Source organism: Theropithecus gelada, chromosome 4 (genome assembly GCF_003255815.1).
Source record: "Theropithecus gelada isolate Dixy chromosome 4, Tgel_1.0, whole genome shotgun sequence".
NCBI classification, from domain to species: domain Eukaryota; kingdom Metazoa; phylum Chordata; class Mammalia; order Primates; family Cercopithecidae; genus Theropithecus; species Theropithecus gelada.
The window spans coordinates 35,405,518-35,429,888 of NC_037671.1; the positions used below are offsets into that span (position 1 = coordinate 35,405,518).

Consider the following 24,371-nt stretch of genomic DNA (forward strand, 5'->3'; position numbering starts at 1 on the left):
ATAAGTTGAAGAGGACAGATGAACAAAAGCATGGTCGAATAGATGGTTGTAAAGAAGGGGAGAGTTGTTAAGCAGGGGGAGGATGGGCAGGTGAGTGGATATAAGCCTTCCTGCATGAGTAGATGGTTAAGCATGTGATGCATATGTGGGTAAATGGTTGGGGGAGTGGGTGGTGGATGTGTGCGTAGGTGGGCTGGTGAATGAGTGAATGGGTGGGGGGGATGAAGAGAGAGATGGGTTCAAGGGATGGCTAGATGGGGGGATGAAGACTGAAGGACAGAAAAAGCGGTTGTGGACAGTCCTGCCACATGAGTGGACATCTAGTTATTCTGCAGAGATCAGTAGTCCTGAATATAGGAAATGCAAAAAAAAATTCATGAGAAAAAAAAAAAATGAAGGCTTAAGAAATAGGAACATTGGATACTGGGGCCAGAAAGGGAGTGGGCACAAGATAGGGGACCAAAAGTCACTCCCTTCTCTGATTTCTGTGGTTACCTCAAAGACTTCTTCATCCAGGATACAGGCACCAAGGATTATCACCCCACAGGTGTCCAACACTGAACCAGTGCTTCAGGGGAGAGGCCGGGTGACTCACATCTTGCAGTCAACAATGAGGGTGACAGACCAGCCCTTCACGGCCATAGCCACATGGTGCCACCTGGTCATGGAGTGAGAGGTTCAAGTGACTGACTGAATCGGGGACATCAACAGGGTTGGAGAGCAGTTGATGAAAGTTGAAACCAATGATGATGAGAACAGTAATCACAAAAGCTGCCATTTATTGAGTGCTTACCATGCACCAGACACTGGACATCACTTTCTCACTGGATTGTGCTGATTCTATTTACTGTCCATCCTAAGATGTAGAAACTGAGGCTCAAAAAATTTAAGTAACTTGCCCAAAGTACAGGCTAACACAACATGCAGACAAAGATGCCACACTCTGAGCCCAAACTCTGGGCTAGAATTGACTGAACTTTGGGCAGTGCGTAGGTGTGGTGTGGCCAAAAGAAGGAACAGGGTTTCACAGTTTAGAGTATACAGGTTCTAGGGCACTTTCTCCTAAAAGTGTGGGCCGGGCAGACCAAAGGAGCAAAAAGACTTACTTGCCAACTACTAGGGTGAGGCCCCAGAAGACCAGCTGAGCAGGGGGTTGAAATCGTCCAGTCTGATCCTCATACAGGAAGCAGACAGGTTGGCCCAGCTCCAGGCTCAACTGTTGGACTCCCTGGGCACTGTAGAGAGTCAGGAGGGGGAGCTTGGAGACCAGGACGGGTCCAGAAAACAGTCAGGAGAAAAATCTTTGGGAAATCCGCCTGATGCCCGAGAGAAATACAAACAGAGTGAGAGGCAAAGAGAGCCACAACCCCTTTCCTCCTGGTGTCTGATTCCAGACCCCACCCCATTACCTCCCTCACCTTGTCACTACACCTAGGAAGAGGTAGAGGGTGGGTGTGCTGAGTTGGGCAGTTTATGACACTCAGTAGGGGGACAGATACCCCTTGCCCTCCAGACACCATCAGGGAAGGAGGGAACCTCAGACCCAGGAACAAATCCACAGGGGGTGCACCTAGGAGAGTCCATGTGGGTCAGGGGAAAGGACATGCCCTCAGGAGGGAATAAATGGGAGACTTTGTTTCAGAAGGGAGCGGAACTTGCACTTGTGGTCACAGAGGGCTGCTAAGAACTCCTCAGCAGGACAGTTCAGCTGTGGGAACTGGGAAGGGGTGAGACTGGGAAGAGAGGAGGCTGGAGAAGTGTGTGATGATGCTGAACAGTGTGCAGCAGGAGGGAAGGTGTGCAGATGAAAAGAGAACTTGAAGGGTCAGCAATTCCATCAGGCTTTGTGGTAGAGAGCACATGAACTGAGAAAGAAAGCTGAGATGAAGTTTGTAGGACAACTGGAATTCAGAGCTCTCCGAAGTCCTCTTTCTTTCACATATTTCGTCACCGGCCTCGAGACACATACAGTTACGGTCATCCCTGGGTTCAGTACTGTAAGCCCAGACCCATCTTCCCCACTCCCTTTATACTTGATCCTCCTATTTCTCTGCCCTGTTTAGGTCCCAGGCAGAAGCTACGTGGTCATCTCTGTGCCCGCTGTGGTCCTCCAGGTGAACAGCACTTAGAAGTCAAGGAGTTCCCTAAAGTCAATGAATTTCGCCCCAAACCCCTGCTGACTTTGAGGGCATCTGTAGGCATCGCGTCTCCAACATATCCTGACAAGGGGAAGGGCCACATTTCTGAAGCCAGAGAAGAAGCTCAACTCTGGAATGATGGTGATGAAGGAGAAATAATTGCTCACGTTATGTGAAACTGCTCTCTGTAAGGATTTCAAAACCAAGGTAAGATTTCTGAAATGACTTTTATTGAACTTCTGACTCCACTCTACTTCCTCCTTCCTGGAAATCTTTACTTCCTTGGCTTATGTGCCAGTATATTCCACTAATTCTTCTGCCTCTCTGCTTCTCCATTTTCTTTGAATAGTTCTCTTTTGACATTTTGTTCATTATATATTATTCCATTAATTTAGATTTCTTAAGATATTTCATTAAAACATGATTGACTTTTATTACTGAGTTCTTTTGGTATCTTCCTAAATTTTGTACCTAAGGTAAGTCCCGGCCCGGCTTTCCACACTGTCTCTTAATATCTAACATTCTCCATTCATTTCATTCATTTTAATTCATTGTAAATCCTTATAGATAGAATTATAAAAACCTGTCGAACACTGTTAGATGCTAAATATTCAAATAAAAGTAAGATATACATCTTGTCCTCCAGATGCTTACAATTCACAGAAGGGACCATAAGTGACAAGACAACACAGGCCCAGATGGATAAGTGCAGATATGGGGCATGCACAAGATGCTGCTGTCAAGGCATCAGGGAAGGCTTCCTGGGGAACAGATGGCTTCAGTGTAGACAGTCCGAAAACAGGGCAGAAGCCACTTCTCACACAGCAGGAAGCAGGTTCAAAAGCGTGGGCCCAGTGTGGCACATGACGTATTTGAAGAACTTCGGATGCTTCAGTGTGAATGGAGCCAGCTTTGGATGTGGAACAGCAGCAAGAAAAGAGGAAAAATAGCAGGGGCTGGATCATGACAGATGTTACATGCAAAACTCGGGAGTCGTTACTCGGGAGTCCTGCAAGTCATAAGGAATTATTGAAGGATTTTAGGCAGGAGAGTGATGGCACATTTGCAATTTAGGAAGATCACTATGGGACCAGTGGGCAGCATGAGTGGAAGAAGTTGGTTCAAGAGGCAAGACCAACAGTGCCTGAATAAAGAGAGAGGAAATGGGCACAGTAGCAAAATGATGGAAGAAGAGGACTTAATTTGATTGACATTAAAGGGATTATTGGTGAGTGATGTCGGTGGTAACTGACGTAGAAAACTCCCAGATAACTCTTATTCCTCGACTAGCCAATGCAATCATCTCTCTTTTGTGTGTGTGTGTGTGTGTGTGTGTGTGACTTTTCTAAATTATTTTGATTGACAAAAATTATTTATATTTATCGTGTATGTTGTTTTGAAATGTATGTACATCATGGACCGGCTACATCAAGCTAAAGAATTTGTGGCTCACCTCACATACTTATTTTTTGTGGTGAGAACACTTAAAATCCACCCTTTTGGCAATTTTCAACAATACATTGTTAGCAACTATAGTCCACGTTATACAATAAAACTCTTAAAATTATTCCTCCAATCTAAATGAAATGTGTCCTTTGAAATGTATCCTAAATGATATGAAATGGATGTATTATTTGACCAACATCTCCCCAGCCCAATGAAAACATCTCAATTCCATTCATTAGAAAGGGTAATGAGAGAAGACAGCCTGGCTGAGAGAAGACACTGAGTTCAGTGTGGGGCTATTGCACTTAGCATATCTGAAAGTTATCTAGGAATGATAATACATAAACATTCATGTATGATGGGTGGTCTCAGGAGAGGAGTTTAAGCCAGAGAACTGAGAGTCATCAGGCATAGTTGCAGGTTAGATGAGCTTTTCCAGGAAGAGTGCCAAAAATCAGAAATGCAGGGATCTCAGGATATGATGAGAGAACATGATATTTAAGAGATGATTTCAAAGGATGATAAGGAGGATTCAGTAAATAGGAGAAAAATAAGGACAGAGTAGCTCATTAGAAAGAAGTGGATTACAGTGCAAATATTATCAGTAACTCAAGTCAGAGGCACTGAGAAGAACCCACTGGACTTGACCTTCTGCAGAGGTTCCTGATGGCCATGATGAGAGGGTCCTCAGGGATGTACTGGAAACAAAAGTCAGAAGCTTAGCTCCAAGTGGGAGGACACAGAGAGTGTCTCTAGGGTAGGATGCAGACTGAAGGCAAGGTTGTTTTTTATTAGTTGGTTCATAGTTATGTTGTTTTTTCCCCCATAGGTTATAGTGGTACAAGAGATATTTGGTTACACGAGTAAGTTCTTTACTGATGACTTGTGAGATTTTGGTGCACCTATCACCTAAGCAGTATACACTGTACCCTATTTGTAGTCTTTTATCCCTCGCCCCCTGACACGTTTCCTCCCAGGTCCCCAAAGTCCATTGTATCATTCTTATGCTTTTCGTCCTCTTAGCTTAGCTCCCACATATCAGTGAGAACATATGTTTAGTTTTCCATTACTGAGTTAGTTCATTTAGAATAACAGTCTCCAATCTCATCCAGGTTGCTGCAAATGCCATTAACTCATTCCTTTTTATGGCTGAGTAGTATTCTATCATATATATCTATATGTATATCTGTATCTATCTATATCTATCTATATATCTCGATATATATATCTCACAGATATATAGATATAGATATATCTCACAGTTTCTTTATCCACTTGTTGACTGATGGGTATTTGAGTTGGTTCCATGATTTTGTGATTGCGAATTGTGCTGCTACAAACACGCATGTGCAAGTGTCTTTTTCATATAATGACTTCTTTTCCTCTGGGTAGATACCTAGTAGCAGGATTGCTGGATCAAATTGTAGTTCCACTTTTAGTTCTTTAAGGAATCTCCTCACTGTTTTCCATAGTGATTGTACTAGTTTACATGCCCACCAGCAGTGTAGAAGTGTTCCCTGATCACCATATCCACACCAACATCTACTGGTTTTTGATTTTTTATTATGGCCATTCTTGCAGGAGTGAGGTGGTACCACCTTGTGGTTTTGATTTGCATTTCCCTGATCATTAGTGATGTTGAGCATTTTTTATGTTTCTTGGCCATTTGTACATCTTCTTTTGAGAACTGTCTATTCATGTCCTTAGCCCACTTTCTGATGGGGTTGTTTTTTCTTACCGATTTGCTTGTGTTCATTGTAGATTCTGGATAATAGTCCTTTGTGAGATGTACAGATTGTGACTACTCTGTGGGTTGTCTGTTTATTCTGCTGATAGTTCCTTTTGCTGTGCAAAAGCTCTTTAGTTTAATTGAGTCTCAACTATTTATCTTTGTTTTTATTGCATTTGCTTTTGGGTTCTTGGTCATGAAATCCCTGCCTAAGCCAATGTCTAGAAGGGTATTTCCCACGTTATCTTCTAGAATTTGTATAGTCTCAGGTCTCAGGTTTAAGTCCTTAATCCATCTTGAGTTGATTTTTGTGTAAGGTGAGAGATGAGGATCCAGTTTCATTCTCTTACGTGTGGATAACCAATTATCCCAGCACGATTTGTTGAAAAGGGTGTTCTTTCCCCACTTTATGTCTTTGTTTGCTTTGTTGAAGATCAGTTGGCTGTAAGTATTTGAGTTTATTCCTGAGTTCTCTACTCTGTTACCTTTGTCTATGTGCCTATTTTTATACCAGTACCATGCTGTCTTGGTGACTATGGCAGGGAAGCTGAGCTTTTTCCCCACAATTCTATACTGACTCCTTCTAACTGCATAATTATTTTGTTCTCTTGAATTTTACATGCTAGTCTTCTATTTAAATTTTAATGTTTAGATAAATAAATGAAGCCACTTTTCCATTTTCTTTATTAAATTAGGAGGTCATACAGGATCACATTTATAGGTCTTTAAATTCAGGAGTAATATTCTTTGAAAATTTACTAAACTATTCAGTATAAACACAACAGAATCAGATGTTTTGGAAAAGGTAGGGTCTTTTATGACATTTTTTTCATTTCTTCTTCATTCACGGTATAATTTATAGTCTCATTTTTCCAAAGCAGTTACAGATCTGTTGATCTAATTTGATCTTAAGAGTCCTGCTGTAGAGGCAGGTTATATCATCCCCATATTGAAGACAAAGTATTGAAGTCCAAGAGAGGTGGTGTCCTTAAAGCTGCATACTTACATAGTAGTGTAGGTGGTGTGTCCATGCTCCCAGGTGTAAGGTCCCTAGTTTGAGCTCTGCTGACCCCGATGACAGTCCTATGGAAGGAGCCAGTATCCTCCGCACATCTCACGACCCACAGACATGCGGGAGAAAGAAGATATGAATGGGCGCTAATCTGAAGCATGGCCTTGAACAAAGGCAAGACAGCCTCCAGGCCTCATTTTCAGATCTGGGATGGGTACTTTAATCTCTCTAAATAATGCCACTGAATGACCTTTTACACACTGAGATAGCATTTCTTCCACACCAGGCCATGTCCTGTGGGTGTGTGAGGTGTGGCAGAATTCAGGAAATGGTAATGCCCATAGATGGGTCAGCAGAATATGACATCACCTTCAGAGCAAAGAAAACACATCATCTCCCCAAAACTCATGACTCTCACTGGTTAAAATGAGTGTCACTGTTCTCCATCTGTCATCTTAACAGCATCACCAGCTCCATATTGTCAGATCTTTCATACCAACTTTCTGCCCAGTGAGCAATGACTCATACAAAGCTCAGTGCCCATTGGTTCTTTTCTCAGAGTCTGTCCAATCCCAGGGTCACAGAAGACTACCTGGGTTCATGGTCTCTAATATTTCAGACAGGAGCTTCTTTTAATGAGTCTTTATTTTCCTGACTGCAGCTCTCTTCATTCTGCCATCCTTTTCCAGCTCCATGATGATCCTGCAGGTTTCAGGGCATCCCTGGACAGTGGATCTGACAGCACTACTGATGGTGCTGCTCATATCTGTGGTCCAGGGCTGGGCCACTCCAGGTAAGAGCAGAGCTGCCATTCCTGGAGGGTCTGGTTCAGGGAACAATTCCTAGGGGTCTTTCTCTTCATGGAACCAGACTCTGAGACAGCATGTGGGGCTCCTGCCACAGCCTAGTGTCCTTCTATCACAGCTGGAGAATCAAACTCACCTCCTATAGGACAGGTTACTATCCAGCAGGTCTATTGTCTCTCCAGGAACATGGACACAGTAAATAAGGAGCCCAGGGGTCAGGATGCTTGTCTATGGGGAAATGGGGCCAAGAGGTTCAGGATAACCTTGGACAGACAAGGTTTGCAGAGAGAGAGTTTGGCAAGTGCAGGCTCCTGGGTGTGCTCACATCTGCATCCAACCTTGAGGGGACTCAGGCAGAGAGCCCTTAGCTGGTGTGTCCAGGCTCCAAATATCACTGAGGATTCAGTGCTTATGGAGAATGCCTGGCATTCTCCAAGGTGGAGCAGGAGCCCATGTCCCTTGGACAACGAAGGCAAGATGGGAGGGAGGAGGACAGGTTTGAACCCCTGAAGGCACTCTCGTTGAAGGTATTTCTCCCAGCCTCCCCAGAACTTGGTTAGAGTATCAGGGCGGGTTGAAACTTGTCAGAAGAATGAGATAAGGATGTGTGAGTACGTGAAAGAGATTGAATGTAGGTTATCAGATAGCCAAGGAAGCAGTAACCAAGGGAAAAACTTCTGTCTCCTGCTGTCTCCTTGTGGCTGGTGTAATATTATGGCTTCTATGACCCATTGTTTTCCTCTCAGAATGTTCTTACCTTTCTGGCCCAAATTTACATCAACACCCTGAGAGGAAGGACTGCAAAGTAGGTGCCTTACTTTTCCACTGACTTCCACCTTTCTGCATAGACCCTTCCTCTGAGACCGTTCCACATCCACCTAGGACCTACCTAGAAAGTACTGTCCTCATGTCACCTCCCCATTTTCCAGGATAACAGCTTTCGAATCTCCTGAGGACAGCCCCTCAAACCCCAAAGCCCCTCACCTGTTACCTCAGGTTCATTGTCCAGGAAAGGGTGGAGAACCTGCACTTGTAGTCACAGAGGGGTGCTGAGAACTAACCAGCAGGAAGGCTCAGCTCTGGAAATTGGAGAGGGGTGAAGTTGGGGAGAGAGGAGGCTGGAGCAGCACTGGTGACACTGAACAGTGTCAAGCAGGAGGTCCATAGCAACAGTGCCCATAGGTAGAGTTGTTTGTAGGATGAGGGGTGGTGTTGGGAAATGCCATGGAAACCTCAAGGTGCAGGGTAGCAGAAAGCACAGGAGGGAGTGTGATGATGCTGGGCGGTGAACAGGTGGAGGGGCAAAGACTGGGTTGAGGTTGGTGGGGGAATGAGATGAGGCAGTGGAGCCATGTGACAGGCACTGAGGATGGGTTATCAGAACTCCCTGCATAGAATGAATGTTCAATCAAAACCTGCTGGAGGGAGAGCTGGAGCCATAGGGAGTGGGTAGAGTGGACAGGGCCATTTCCACAATTCCCCGCATGCTCTTCCAACTCCACACGCATCTCCATCCTCAAACACAGCACAAGAGGAAAGGCACAAGGAGCCAGGCTGTGGCTTAAAGTGAAGGAGGGGAGGGTGGAGAAAAGCTTGGCTGAGACACCACCTAGGGAGCAGGAGATGACACAGCAGGTGGAAAAACCAGACTCCTGGAGACTCCCTTTTGTCTCTGACAGGCTTTAAAATGGGCTTTTTACAGCTGAGTTTCTTACCTCACCCCACCCACTACCCCAGGCATTAGGGCCACACTCCCGAGTCCTCCTGTCATACCAGCTGGCACTTGCAGAAGCTCATTGTGCATTTGAGTCTTTGGGTACTTACTCTTCTGTTAATCTAAGCCCTCAAATAAAATCACTAGCACAGAAGACAGGTGGGAAGATCCAGTCAGCAAACAGCCAACACTTTTCAACCATTAAGGTCTGGTGCCCGTGGAAAGTCTTCCTGAGGTTTTCCAGTAGCTCATAAGCTGATCCAGTTCCTTTTTCATATGCATTTATTTAGAATGTTGCTCCTATTCAAACAGGTCACACAGTGAAAAGAGAAAGGGAACTAATTAACATGGATTGAGCAGTGACAGATACAATACTATGTATTTTACATATGTGAGCTCATTTGGTTCTCACAGCAATTTTACTAGGTAAATAGTGTTATTACTATTTTGCCTTTCAAGAATTTGAGAGTTAGAAGGTTGTTTCTTGCCCAAGATAACTTAGTAATCAGTCGTAGTGCAAGAACTGGAACCCCTACCTGGGACATGTTCCTTTTCTTACCCATATGGCCTCCCTTATATCTTTCTGCAATTATATTTTAATATATCCCATTCTGAGTGAGATATGAATTCACTCAGATCATTGATTTTCATATTGTGCTCTGGGTAACTCAATTGTCAAGGGTCCCACAAACAGGATAAAGTTTCCCATATACAAAAAAAAAAATGAAGGTTTCAAATTCCACCGTACACTCATCACTTATGTCTGCTTTGCAGGTAAAATTCCATTTAAAAAGTTAAATGTTGCAAAGGAAAGTTTTGAAATTCTTACTCTTGACTAAAACATGTTCTCGTATTGGTGAATGAGGAAGAGAAACAAAGACTAACAAATTAAAATGAGAGGATACACACTCAGAGTGGGGCAGTTGAACAGGCAGGGGTGGACTAAAGGGGCTGGGGGCGACGGGCCTGGGTGTTTAGGAGGCTGGAGCCCAAGGCATCAGGAGAAGAAGGTTAGGATATCTGAAGTCCTGGGATCTTGCCTTAGAGATGACACTGGAAACTACAGGCCGAGTGTATGGTGCCCCTGAGACCAGCCCCACCCCTTCTCCACTGTCTTCTGCCACCAGCTGTGCATCTTCTGTGAGGGGTGAGTTAACAAACGTGAGTTGTAAATTTGTAGAACATGAAACAGGTGTCCAAAACAAATCTTAATTTGCTGTGTGCAAATCACGGCACCTTAATTTCTCCACTGTGACCAGGAGCAGATCAGGTCTGAAGAGGCTCAGACAGAAGCAAGCAGATATGTGCTGGGTCATTGCTACTTCTGTATACACATGCACCTGCCGGACACTGCCATGGTACTCCCTAGGAAGAACCACAGGTGGAAAAGGCTGCCACACTTCTTTATGTAAAAACGACACCATCAATGCTTCTAAACCTAAAGGAGTCCAGCCACTTAGTATTCTGGTTGTTCTGGTGATTTTCATCGATTAAGATATTTTCCAGGTATTTTGAGATCAAGTCTTTCTACAGCCATGTTTGAAAAGTGAAAATTAACTTTCAGGCTACATTGTCTTTCTTATGGCAAACTTGAAGAAGTTTTAAGAAATGCATTTCTGGCTGGGCGCCGTGGCTCACACCTGTAATCTCAGCACTTTGGGCTGCCGAGGTGAGCAGATCTCGAGGTCAGGAGTTCGAGACCAGCCTGGCCAACATGGTGAAACCCCATCTGTACTAAAGATACAAAAATTATCTGGGCGTGGTGGCTCACGCCTCTGATCCCAGCTACTCAGGAGGCTGAGGCAGGAAAACTGCTTGAACCCGGGAGGCGGAGGTTGCACTGAGCCGAGATTGCGTCTCCAGCCTGGGTGACAGAGTGAAACTCCGTCGAAAGAAAGAAAGAGAGAGAGGAAGGAAGGAAGGAAGGAAGGCAGGAAGGGAGGGAGGGAGGGAGGGAGAGAGGGAGGGAGGGATGCTCTGAAGAAAGAAGAAAGAAAGAAAGAGAGAAAGAGAAAGAGAGAGAGAGGAAGGAAGGAAGGAAGAAAAGGAAAGGAAATGCATGGAAATGGATTTCTACATTTCCAGCATGCAGAACAGCAAGAGCGAGTTGAGGTATTCTCAAGAAACTGGCAGAGAAAAGAGAGCACCTAGCTGTAAAAAGGGAAAGAAGGAAGGGGCGGCTTCCTGGAGGAGGTGGCATTTGAGCCAGGACTGACATCAGGATGGAAATGTCAGGCAGGAAGTTGGGTAGGGGGAGCAGCTCCAGCCTCCAGGTCCCCAGCTCCTCTCATGCCTTCTGTTTCTTTGCCTGAGGGACCCTCCCCTCATGAGATTCTGCTCCTCTCTGAGGCTTCACATGAAATATTTCCCCCTCCTCCTCCAGCCGCCAGCAGAAGGGGCTGCTCAACCACCCTGAGCAGTGAGTCTCATTCTTTTTTTTTTTTTTTTTTTTTTTTGAGACGGAGTCTCGCTCTGTCGCCCAGGCTGGTGTGCAGTGGCCGGATCTCAGCTCACTGCAAGCTCCGCCTCCCGGGTTCACGCCATTCTCCTGCCTCAGCCTCCCGGAGTCTCATTCTTTTCAGCAAATCCTCTCACTGCATGGTGAGAAAACTGAGGCCTGGAGAGGGTCTGTGACCTGCCTGGGACCGCAGAACTCGGTAGTAGGAAAAATCGTATTTTTAAATCCAGCCCTGAGTGAGAAGATTTGAGGAAATAGCTAATATTGAGGAGGGGGTGTTGTTGGGGGTGGCACCACCCCCATCTCTCCACCCTCTTCACAGAGAACTCCGTGTACCAGGAACGGCAGGAATGCTACGCGTTCAATGGGACTCAGCGCTTTGTGGACGGGCTCATCTACAACCGGGAGGAATACGTGCATTTTGACAGCGCAGTGGGGGAGTTCCTAGCAGTGATGGAGCTGGGGCGGCCCACAGGCGAGTACTTGAACAGCCAGAAGGACTTTATGGAACGGAAGCGAGCCGAGGTGGACAAGATGTGCAGACACAAGTACGAGCTGATGGAGCCACCCCTCCGGCAGCGCCGAGGTGAGGGCTGTGGACCAGGGCTCCTGGGGCAGCCGTGGGGGCCGGGCCCAGGGAGTAAGGGCAGCCGGGCCGGCCTAAGGGACCTTAGTGCCTGGAGGGAAGAGGACTTTGGGCTGGCAATTGATGGGAGGAGCCCAACCGGAGTTTGTCAGGAGGGTGAGCACGGAGACTGGGCTGAGCTTGGAGTGAGGAGGATGGAGGGAGAGAGACTCCCGGGATTTCATCAGGCCTGGCAGCTGACTGCATGTGGGGGTGAGGGGAAAGGTCACACAGCGTGCAGGGGTGTGGTGTGGAGTTGGAGGTGGAGATGGCACAGCAGGCCATGCAGAGAAGAAACCGGCAGGGAGACCCCTGGGTTTGAGATGCTTGAGGGGCAGATAGATGGTCTGATGGGCAGGTAGAGAGAAGAGTTTGCAGCCAGGGAGGGGCCTGGGCTACATGAGACCACCCAGGGAGAGGGGACCCAGCGGGAGGAGCATAGGACTGGATCCTGGGAACTGGACATTGTGATTTTGAAACGGCTCCATTGTCTGGGGTATATACCCTGGTTTTTTGTCATGGCCGAGAAAATTCACGACACAGACACACATGAGGCGTGGGTTTGGGAGTGGAAAGTTTAATAGAAAAGAAGAGAGAAAATCCTTCCTCATGCTGAGAAAGCGGGTTGCCCAAAAGAGGGTCTGCGGTTTGTGGTGGAATGCAATCGGTTTTGTACAGAGGCTTGAGGAAGCGGTGATTGATTTACAAAGGACTCAGGGCATTGGTTTGACCAGTTGTGTTACTTACATAGCCCACGAAAAGGCTGACTCTCCCACCCTAGTCTTTTATTATTCAAATGCGGCCTCCAACTGGTGGTGGACATGATACCTGTACATGTGGTTTTACCTGGAGGCTGCCATGACACCTGTAAACGTGGTGACAAGGAAAAGCGAGTGGGAACCGCCATATTGGATGTACCTGACTTCCAGGTACGGCTGCCAGCATTTACACATAAAAACTTCAAGTTTGTGTATCTATGCCTGAGTGTTCAGGCTGCTTTCTGTTAGAGAATAAATGGTTTGGGGCTGCTTTTTATTAAAGGAAAATTCCATTGAGAACTTTTACCCTTTCTAGCTGCCTAAAAATAATTTATTAATAACTCCTGTATTATTTCCTCCCTCAGGAGACGTAACCATAACTGCTGTTCGGGGGTATTAGATAACGATTCTTTCTGGCTACTTCCTGCTGAAAAGGGGCGTCGTGCTGGGGGACTGCAGTTGGGGCTTCAACTGAGGTTGATCTAAGGCTTCTTGGAAGAATGACATGTCCGTGTGTGGCTTTGTTTGCAGCACCAATTTGAAGTTTGATTGCTTCTAGGCGAAAAGAGATAAATTTTACAAGAAGGTTTAAAATATAGGGTTACCATATGAGTATTGAGATTACCACTGTTAGTAGGGGTCCTACAGACCATAAATATGACAGTAGAGTTTGATACCTGTTAGTTACACCAATAGATTGTTATACTGGTTTGTGTCCACTAGATGTCGCTGTACATCACCAGAAAGGTTAATATAAAAGTAACATTTCTTTTGCGAAAAACATGTATTTCCCCCTTGACTTGCTGCTAGGGCATAATTTTAAGTTTAGGCCATTCTTTATAACTTATGATATGATTGGGAGAAATATGTTATTGGGTGGCTAAAATAACTTTGGTGCTAATCTTGGCAATTCCTTTCCTTTAATTATTAAATTCCTTAATTATTAAATTCTTTCATGACTTTCACAGACCCTCTTACAGCATACTCAACTTTCTGACTTGTCCTAAACATCCTTCCTTTAAACAGCCAGTTCCTTTAAACAACCAGTCATTTCCTTTTAGGACAAGAATTTACTATACAAGATCATTTCTTATATAAAATCTCTTTCTTTCCAACCTTCTTTCCACAGCTTAGAGTGCACCATATTACCAATCTTCAATAAAAAGTCCTATCAAATTTAGTGATAGTAAAACTTCCATGCTTACTTCTTGTCTGTAACTCTTACTCCTGCTGTAAGCAAAACACACTTGACCAAATCCTTCCTGCAATTATTAATTCTGTCATAAAGATGATAATTAGGCAAAATATTACAGCAATTAGAATTTTACAACCAGAATTCGACATTGTAAGTGCCACAGTATATAGTTCTATTGCAAATAATAGCATGACTATAACAATTCCCACGAAAGTGGTGTAGTAAATAATTTGTTTAAAACTTTACTTGCCAAGATATAATGTTTCCCTTTGGGGATTTACAAAGTAACAAATGCAGTCCCATGTATAATTAAAATCTCCCTGCAAATATGCATTAAAAATAAGTTCTAATACTGGACAGTGAATTTTGAGAGGAAAGGTAGAAATGATCAACAGTACCTGGTGAGGTATGAATGGCACTAAGATGAGTAGCCCTCACTCATTTACTTATCTTTTATGATTTTCAGCTTAAGATCTTCTGTTTCTCCACATTGATATTCAGGATGTTCCTCTGGGCTGTCAAAGGTTGCTCCCTCAGCTTTTCAGGCTTTGACTTGAGTGTGATAAATTCAGAAGCTGATACCTGTAACTTTTACTGATGAGGGGGTTGAAAGAAGACCTGTGTAGGGCCCTTCCCGCTTGGCTTAGGGAAGGAGAGAGAGAGAGAGATGAGTTTTCACTAATACCAAATTTTCTGGCTAAGTAAAGGTGGTCCAATTTCCTGGGGCTGGCCTTTTGCTAGTTGTGCCAATTCCTGTTGGAAGTGAGCTAGAGAGGTTACATTTTTAAACTTAGAGGTTTTCTGCCTGAAAACAATCTCTGAGCTCATTGATACGTTTTATCCTTTCTTACATGAAAAGCTTGTGAAGGATTTTAAGGACTTCCCATTGACTGGAGGCTGGTAAACAAAGTTTGTCATCCTCAGGGCTGGGATACCCTTGAGAAATGGCTTATTTTATTTCTGCAGGGGAATACTGAGGTTTAAATTCTCTTATGGAGGCTTCTGAGATTAAAAGGGCTTGAAGTGTGTTAATGCCTTGAGGTTTCCTTGCCCCGGTTTAGCTCCCTGGTCAGCTATCCTATTTCCTTTGGCAACTTCATCTGTTCCCTTTTGATGTTCCCTATAATGCATTACTGCTGTTTTTCATGAAAGGAAAACTAAGGATAATAACCTGTTAATTTCCTGGTGGATATTTTATAGGAGATCATTTAGTGGTAAGAGAATGTCTTTCCTTTTAAATAGCGGCATGAACACGGAGAGCTAAGCAGCTATCTTTCCCTTGCTTAATTTAAGTGCTCTTGCAAGAGCTATTAATTCAGTTAATTGAGTGCTTGTGTCTGGGAGAGACATTATTTAGAGTGACTACTACTTATCCTGCCTTTATGTATTCTTGCTTTACCTGCTGTTTGTTAGCTAAAGGCTCCCCTAGAGGACAGTAATCCTGCTACATTATGTGGGGTGTAAACAGCTAAATTATTTCCTAAGGTTAATTTGGAGGTTTTTTTGACTGGTAGAGCGTAGTGAAAATGGCTTAGAAGCATATGTAAACAATAGGTCCTCCTAACTGCAATTAGGAAGTTGAGAAAAATATTGAAATAGAGTTTTTCCTGAGACTCCTTACAATCATGCTATGGGAAGAAGAGCGGCCTGGATTAAAGAGGAGAAAAGAGAAAGAGGCTGGCTCTACTGTTTAGAAGGAGGTATGCTTTCCTTCCTTCAATTTCCAGAATCACCTGGCAGCTCCTGTGCTGCAATGGCAGTTTGAGCCACTGGAGCTGGGGTTTGAGCTCCGGGACCCATGAGTCCTGCTGGGCCATCTGTGAGACGGGTTCTGACCCCAGTGACCTCCGTCTCCGGGGGCAGTTTGATCTCCAGTGGTCTCCACCACAGGCTGGACAAGGTTGAGGTGTCTTCCTCTTGCTGTTTGGGCACTCGTTTTTAAAATGCCCTGGCTTCCCACACTGATAGCAACTAGCGGATGCACCTCGGGGATCCTGGACTTTGCAAGCCTGCAAAGCTGCTACTAGAGCCTCTGTCTTTCTCCTGAGCTTTCTCTTTTTTGGGGCCTCCTCCTGGTCCCTATTATAAGTGACCACCCTCAGGAGGTTTTCCAAGGAGCTATCTGGTCCTATAGCTTGCTTTTACAGTTTCCTTCTAATATCAAGAGCTGCCTGTGTAATTAACTCGTCCTTTATAATGAGCCATCCCTTGACTGAATCAGGGGCTAAGGAAGTGTGCTCTATTGGTGCCTCTCTCAGCCTTTCTATTGGTGCCTCTCTCAGCCTTTCCATAAAAGCTGCAGGATTCCCATCTGGCTTTTGGTCTATCATAGACAGTTGAGAGGAATTAAGAGGTCAGGCCTTAGTTCTTCATAGGCCCTCTAATATGCATATTTAAAAGTGCTTCCATTTCTATTCATTTGCAGAGCTATTGGGGTCCCAACTGGGGTTGTCAAGAGGAATTGCTTCCCTTCCTATTGGGAATGGTGTTTCTGCTATTTTTTTCACTTTCCCTATCTCTTTTCTTCCCTTTTGGTGTATTATAGGAGACATGTTGCTCATCTCCGAAAGTATCTGCTGCCTGCAAATCTGCCTGCTTTTCAACTGCGGTTATAGTTTGGTTTAGGAGCAGCATAACATCCTTCCATGTGAGGTGAAACACCTGAGTTAAATTCTGGAAAGCTTCTATATACCTATTGGGGTTGTCAGAAAATTGGCATAAGTCTTCCTTTGTTTGCCTAAGGTCCTGTAATGAAAAGGGAGCTTGAGGTTGAAGGGGACCAGCCCCTCCACACCTGTGGGTATTTCTGGTCAGGTGGGACAAGAGACTGAGAAAAGAAATAAGACCCAGAGACAAAGTATAGAGAAAGAACAGTGGGCCCACGGGACCAGCGCTCAGCATACGGAGGACCCACACCGGCACTTGTCTCTGAGTTCCCTCAGTATTTATTTATCACTATCTCTACCATCTCAGGAAGGGGGATGTGGCAGGACTATAGGGTAATGGTGGGGAGAGGGTCAGCAGGAAAACATGTGAGCAAAGGACTCTGTGTCATAAATAAGTTTAAGGAAAGGTGCTGTGCCTGGATGTGCACGTAGGCCAGATTTATGTTTGACTTTACACAAACATCTCAGTGCTGTAAAGAGCAGTATTGCTGCCAGCATGTCTCACCTCCAGCCATAAGGCAGTTTTCTACTATGTCAGTAAGTAGAATGTACGATGGGGTTTTACACTGAGACATTGCATTCCCAGGGATTGAGGAGGAGACAGATGCCTTCCTCTTATCTCAACTGCAAAGAGGCCTTCCTCTTTCACTAATCCTCCTCAGCACAGACCCTTTACCGGTGTTGGGCTGGGGGGCGGTCAGGTCTTTCCCTTCCCACGAGGCCATATCTCAGGCTGTCTCAGCCTTAGACAATACCCAGGCTTTCTTGGGCAGAAGTCCCTGCGGCCTTCCACAGTGCATTGTGTCCCTGGGTACTCAAGACTGGAAAATGGAGATGACTTTTACCAAGCATACTGCCTGCAAACACATTTTTAACAAAGCACATCCTGCACAGCCCTAAATCCATTAAACCTTGAGTCAATACAGCACATGTTTCTGTGAGCACAGGGTTGGGGCTAGAGTTACAGATTAACAGCATCTCAAGGCAGAAGAATTTTTTTTAGTACAGATCAAAATGGAGTTTCTTATGTCTTCCTTTTTCTACATAGACACAGCAACAGTCTGATTTATCTTTATTTTCCCCACATTGGTGACCCCAAATAAGGGGAATTCTCAGATGGTTCCCTTGGAAACCACCTTTCTAATTCTGGGGGATTCTTTTCTATAGGCCTATCTGATATACCTATTTAAAAAGCTGGGCTGATCTTACAACGTTTGCAAAGGTTTTGTAAAAATGCCATGCCCTTGTGCAAAAGAAAATGAGTCACTTTTCTATTCAAAGTCCTGAGGTTAAAGGAGTTCCAGTGTTTCAGAGTGAACTCCAGAGGGGTGCAAGCTGAAGCTAGTCTGTCACCTATCTAGAAAAAGAAGTGAGAATAAAAGTGTCATTTCAGTCCCCATTCTTTCATTGTGACCCAGGGTGGAGGGGAAGACAGTGGAAGTGTCCTCCCTACTGTATTCTCTCCTTGGTTCCTGGGTCCTGGCAATGCATTAAATGTGCCACCCATGGTTGTATACATGGTCCTCCAAGCCATGGAACTGGATAAGCTAAGTGATGGGATTAATCATGCTTTACCCACACAACCTTAGCTTAATCACCTTGTGTGATCCCCTTTGACATCTTAAATTTGTGTGATCTGTGTGGCTCCCCAAAAAATGGATCTCCAGAGAGACTATGTCATCTTTGGGTAGGCTCCTTTAATGGAGGCAGTGTGCTACATTGCCTACCATTACAGACCATCTAAAACATTTACCTTAGCAAAATGGCTCTGGTTAACTTCCGAACCTAAAATCCCCTTGCTAATTAAGTACTGTCCTAACTGGAGGCAGAAATGAACATGGGAACCTAATGGCAGTTTTTCCTGCCGATGGGACAGTATCAGAACTAAAATTTCACTGCAGAGGACATTTTACTCCTAACTGTTGAAGACAGAGCTTTCCCGTTCACAGAAGAGGCTTTTCTAGTGCTATGGAAAGAAAGAATTTGGAAGCTGCAGTGTTAACGATAAAACACCGACAGGGTGCCTGATGAAGAGGATTTCTATTTCCTCTAGGTGATGGTGTTGGCTTAGAAATACCATGTGCTCACCAGAGACAGGATAGAGTAAGAGTTACTGCCTGTGGCATTTGCCCATCTTCCCTAACATGACTGTTTCCCTGAACTGTAAAACTTCCCGCAAATTGCACACACAGAGAGGACAGGAGACATAGTGACCACAGATAGAAAAGAAAGGAAAATTCTGCAACAGCTGGAGATCCATTACCAACGCCTGGACAGGCTGTTGGAGTCTGGGTTCAGTACAGAAGCCTTTGAGTAACACCAGGGTGTACCCTGGCCAGAAATTTTCAGTTGCCCCAAGACTTTTCCCAGCCTCATGCGATGGTGAAGTTATCCATGAAAGAAAACTGGTATGAAGAGAGCCTTGAAATTAAAGAACAGATTTGAGGTTTGCTCTATACTCACCGCTCCGATGTTTCTATCTTCCATTCTGATTCGGATCCCAGATGAGTTCCCAAAATGAAACAGCTCCATTGTCTGGGGTATATACCCTGGTTCTTTGTCATAGCTGAAAAAAAAATTCACAACACGGACGCACACAAGGAGTGGGTTTAGGAGCGGAAAGTTTAATAGACAGAAAAGAAGAGTGAGAGAAAAAGCCTCCTAATGCTGAGAAAGCAGGTTGCCCAAGAGAGGGTCTCCTGTTTGTAGTGGAACACAACTGGTTTTGTACAAGGCTTGAGGAGGCAGTGATTGATTTACATAGGGCTCAGGGGATTGGTTTGACCAGGTGTGCCATTCACATAACCAGCAAAAAGACTGGCCCTCCCACCCTAGTCTTTTATTATACAAATACAGCCTCCACCTGGTGGTGGGCATGATACCTGCACATGGCTTTAACCTGGAGGCTGCCATGACACCTGTAAACATAGAAGGAAAAGAGAGTGAGAACGCCATATTGAATTACCAGGCTTCCAGGTACAGCTGCTTGCATTTACATATAAAAGCTCCTAGTTTGCATATCTATGCCTGAGTTTTCAGGCTGCTTTCTGTTAGAGAAAAAAATGGTTTTGGGCTGCTTTTTATTAAAGGCAAATTCCACCAAGAACTTTTACCCTTTCTAGCTGCCTAAAAATAATCTTTTAATAACCCACCCCTGTATTAATTTGGCCAAGAGAGAAATTCTGTGAAGGAAACCAAAAAGCACTAGTGAGCCTTGCACTAAACAAGGACCTTTGTCCTAGAGAGAGAGGAAAGAATGAAGGGGGAGGAGGAGGAGCCTCAGGAGGTCACACCATTGATCCCTCTGTTCCTGGGAAAGTGGAAGGAATGTCATCCAATAAGAGGGAGAAGATGGACACATTGAGTAAGGATGAGGAGTGACATGGGTTTAGGAAAGTTGCTGAGGTAATTGGTTGAGAGAGGTGTCCAAATTTGCAAAAACTGTCACTAAGACTTCATAGAGGCCCAAATCAGCAACGTGGCAGCATTTTCTTTCATGGTAATCAGCTGCCAGATTGCAGAGACCCCCTGATTCCAGTCTAAGGAGTATGGGTTTCTCCTCTTGAGGAGAGAGACCCTCTCATATTGAGGAGAGAGAGAGAGACCCCCTCATACTGTTTTATATTGTTTTACACTCAGTACCTGTTTTAAGAAAAAAAACAAGGAAGTAAAACCAAAGACAGGCAGCCCGGTGCCAGGTCCAAAACAAGGCCTGGGCCTGCCTGGCCTAAACCCAGTAGTTAAAAATCAATTCATAACTTAGAAACCGATATTATTCATAGATTCCAGGCATTGTATAAAAGAACGTAGTGAAACTCCCTCCCGGCCCTGTTTTGTTTCTCTCTGACCACCAGTGCATGCAACCCGTCATGTACTCCTTGCTTGCTCAAATCAATCATGATGCTTTCATGTGAAATCTTTAGTGTTGTGAGCCCTTAAAAGGGACAGAAACTGTGCACTCTGGGAGCTCGGATTTTAAGGCAGTAGCTTGCCGATGCTCTCAGCTGAATAAAGCCCTTCCTTCTACAACTCGGTGTCTGAAAGGTTTTGTCTGCGGCTCATCCTGCTACACTCTAGGCCAGCAGGTCCCCAACCTCGCTGCTCAGAAGACTCTCCTTGAGATCCTCTGTGAAGCAAAGATTCCCCCCGACTCACTGCCTAGAGATTCAGATTCCCTGGGTGGGGAGGTCTGGAGATCTATGTTTTTAATCAGCTCCCAAGTGATTCCCAGTAGCCAGATTAAGTGTCAGAACACTGAATATTTTTTTAAATCTTCAGAAATCTTCAAATGAAAATGACAAGGCTGGAAATCTGTTTTCAGAAGACTGTGAAGTCAGTTGGAGAGAGCAGGAACCAGAGGCAGAGAGATGAGGTAAGAAACTACTACTATTGTCCAGGAAAATCATAATAAGGGCATGAATTAGAATAGAGAAAAACAAAGGGGTAGGGGAGACGGAGGAAGGAGGAGGATAGAAGTCCTGGCCATTCCAGTGTGGATGCCCACCCAAATCTAGAAGTAATTGAGCAAAGGCAACTAGAACAAACAGGAATCCTTGCCTTGGTGAAATATATTCGAACTGGGTCAGAAATGAGGCCAATGGGTATCAAGCCTTAGCTCCAGCGCCCCCTGGAGGTCTCTGATGTGCTCCAGGCTGACCAGCTCCTGACAAAGAAGATGGAACAAAGTGCTTCTCATGGAATGTTCTGGGACCTTAAAACAGACACCCATATGATTTTCATGCTTCCCAGGACACCTATGGGGAAGAAGTTCCACTTAATCCACAGTTGGGATTCAGACATGGGTTGACCAGTCTGATGGATGTTGAGTTTATGGAGGTGGTTGAAGTAGAGCGAGAGCCAAGTGCTTCTGAAATAAAATCACATTGAGGGAAGAGGCTGTGAATGTGGATAATCCTGGACGTAAGGCAAAAATACCATAGGGAGTAAGTGTTATGGGTTAGTTCAAGACTGTTGATTTACCTGGCCCAGGCCCACGTCAGGGTATTTGTGTTCTCAAGAACAGAGTAAATAAGGACCTAGAAGCTCTGATTTGGAACATTCCTGTAATTGGGCTGTTCTCTAGGGGCAGTTGGTCCTTTTCTGCCTTCTGTAGAAGAAAAGGGTACTGGCAGCTGAGGTCCAAAGGAAAAGCTGCAGGTGGTAGCGTGGAAATTGATCTGTAAGCAGCAGAAAGAGAGGGGGCAAAAATAGAGAGGTGCCAAGGCACAGCCAGCACCTGGTTATCTGTGAGAACCTCAGTGGACGTGACAACACAGTGTGGAGAAGGAACTTAGGGAAAAGGACGGGATTTCTACCATTTAAGCATGTAGGGACTCAGGATACTATGTAAATAAGAGGATTTTGAGTGTAGGCAAGGCCAAAAAATCCATAGCTTACTTGCAGAATAAGTCATATCAAGCTCACTTTATTTTCTTGATATATTTATGAAATATAGTTATTAGATTAATAGACCGTGAGAATGTTGTTTTTATATATATGTTAATTTCAAGAAATTATTTGAGTGAATTTTTCATCTTTTGCATCAGGATAGAGCACTCAAAAGATAAGGTAGTATCACTACTGATTAAATATTCTTTGTCCAAAGGCTGTTAATCAGTGGCTGATAGACAAGATTTCTTTTTTTTTTTTTTCTTTTTTTTTTTTTTTTTTTTTTTTTTTTTTTTTTTTTTTGAGACGGAGTCTCGCTCTGTCGCCCGGGCTGGAGTGCAGTGGCCAGATCTCAGCTCACTGCAAGCTCCGCCTCCCGGGTTTAGGTCATTCTGCCTCAGCCTCCCGAGTAGCTGGGACTACAGGCGCCCGCCAACTCACCCAGCTAGTTTTTTGTAATTTTTAGAAGAGACGGGGTTTCACCGTGTTAGCCAGGATGGTCTCGATCTCCTGACCTCGTGATCCACCTGTCTCGGCCTCCCAAAGTGCTGGGATTACAGGCTTGAGCCACCGCGCCCGGCCAAGATTTCTTTTAAATGTGCTACAAACTGGTAAGTTTGTGTTCCTCCTATTCTTCTCAATACTATTTCTACAGTTTCAGTACTCCCCTTATCCGCTGGCCTAATTACATCATTCCTTTCTTTTTTTATTTTTTATTTTTTATTTTTTTGAGACAGAGTTTCACTCTTATTGTCCAGGCTGGAGTGCAACGGTGCGATCTCAGCTCACCGCAACCTCCGCCTCCTGGGTTCAAGCGATTGTCCTGCCTCAGCCTCCTGAGTAGCTGGGGTTACAGGCGCGTACCACCATGCCCGGCTAACTTTGTATTTTTATAGAGACGGGGTTTCTCCATGTTGGTCAGGCTGGTCTCGAACTCCCAGCCTCAGGTGATCCACTTGCCTCAGCCTCCCAAAGTGCTGGGATTACAGGCGTGAGCCACTGTGCCTGGCCATTATTCCTATTTTCAACATCTAGAAATCAGTTCCATAAGAAGTATGTCTAAGAAATAATAATCTCAAATGCTATTCCACTTTTCCACTTCCCCACTCCTAGTCCAGCTGAGGGTGAACGTCTCCCGCTCCAAGAAGGGGCCCTTACAGCACCACAACCTGCTCGTCTGCCACGTGACAGATTTCCACCCAGGCAGCATTCAAGTCCGATGATTCCTGAATGGATGGAGGAAACAGCTGGGGTCGTGTCCACCAGCCTCATCCGTAATGGAGACTGGGCCTTTCAGATCCTGGTGTTGCTGGAAATGACCCCCCAGCAGGGAGACGTCTACACCTGCCAAGTGGAGCACCCCAGCCTGGACAGTCCTGTCACCGTGGAGTGGAGTGAGGGTCTGATGACCCTCTAGACTCCACCTCTGCAAAGCAGGGGACTCTCTGGCTCTGGGGTTCACTCGTCTTGTCTTCTGCATCTACACCCTGGGGCCATGTCCGACCCCATTTTTCTTCTATACAAGACCCTAGTTATTTTGAAAGGCAACTAATTGAATCTGCATTTGTCTGTTGTCGAGGTCACACTCTCTGTTCCAGAACTGAGAGAGTGACTGTTTCTCAATTTCCTGTTATGAAAGGTGTGTCGCCCGCGCTGTCCTCGTGCCAATATTCTGCATCAGGCTCCAGGATCTCAGACAGGACATGAGCAGGGGTGCAGCTGCCGGAGGTGACACTCAACCTGAGCCCTTTCTTCCCAGAGGCACAGTCTGATTCTACCCAGAGCAAGACGTTGACAGGAGCCGCGGGCTGCAAGCTGGGGCTCATCATCTGTGGAGTGGGCATCTTCATGCACAGAAGGAGCAAGAAAGGTGAGAAATCCTATGAGGTGACCGATACCTGCCTTTCTCTTGACTTGCTCACCCTTCTTCCATGATAAGGGGCTGAGACAAAAGAGAATGCCAGAGAGCTTACTGAAATCACATAGTCAGGGAACAAGGACAGTTTCCAAGGAGAGAGGAATCCCAGCCTGGCATCTTAATGCAGCCAGATGCATGAAGTCCCAGTTACTCAGCCTCCTGCAGAGTGTCCATTGAGTGATGGGCAATGGAAGTGTGATGGAAATGTTTCTCTAATTGTCTGAGGTGGTTTCAATAGCTGAATACATTCTCTTTCCTCCTGTCATTTCAGTTCAACAAGGATCTGCATAAACAGGCAATATTCCTGCTTTGATTTCCTTATTGGGGGAGTTACAGGAGGATATGACTCCTTTCTGTGCATTGTGACACTGAGGCTTCTCTAGGAAAAAAGTCTGAGGCCTGAACCCCTGTTTCAACCTCAGCCCTGGGGTGAGTGGGGAAAGAGCATTGCATGGCTCCATTGCTAAAGGAAGCTCAGATCAACTCTATTCTTTGTCAGCGTGAGATTCAGCCTCTCA

General features: G+C 45.0%; 1 protein-coding gene across 1 annotated transcript; it reads left to right on the top strand.

Annotated features, from left to right (window-relative positions):
* The first annotated feature begins 6,994 nt into the window (after window positions 1-6,994).
* On the top strand, window positions 6,995-24,144 carry LOC112622043 (HLA class II histocompatibility antigen, DP beta 1 chain-like). Its single transcript, XM_025381296.1, is given in 6 exon segments — window positions 6,995-7,118; window positions 11,626-11,889; window positions 23,049-23,168; window positions 23,171-23,329; window positions 23,695-23,805; window positions 24,125-24,144. Coding segments are annotated over 6 exon segments (774 nt in total). The 5' UTR covers window positions 6,995-7,018.
* Window positions 24,145-24,371: the final 227 nt, after the last annotated feature.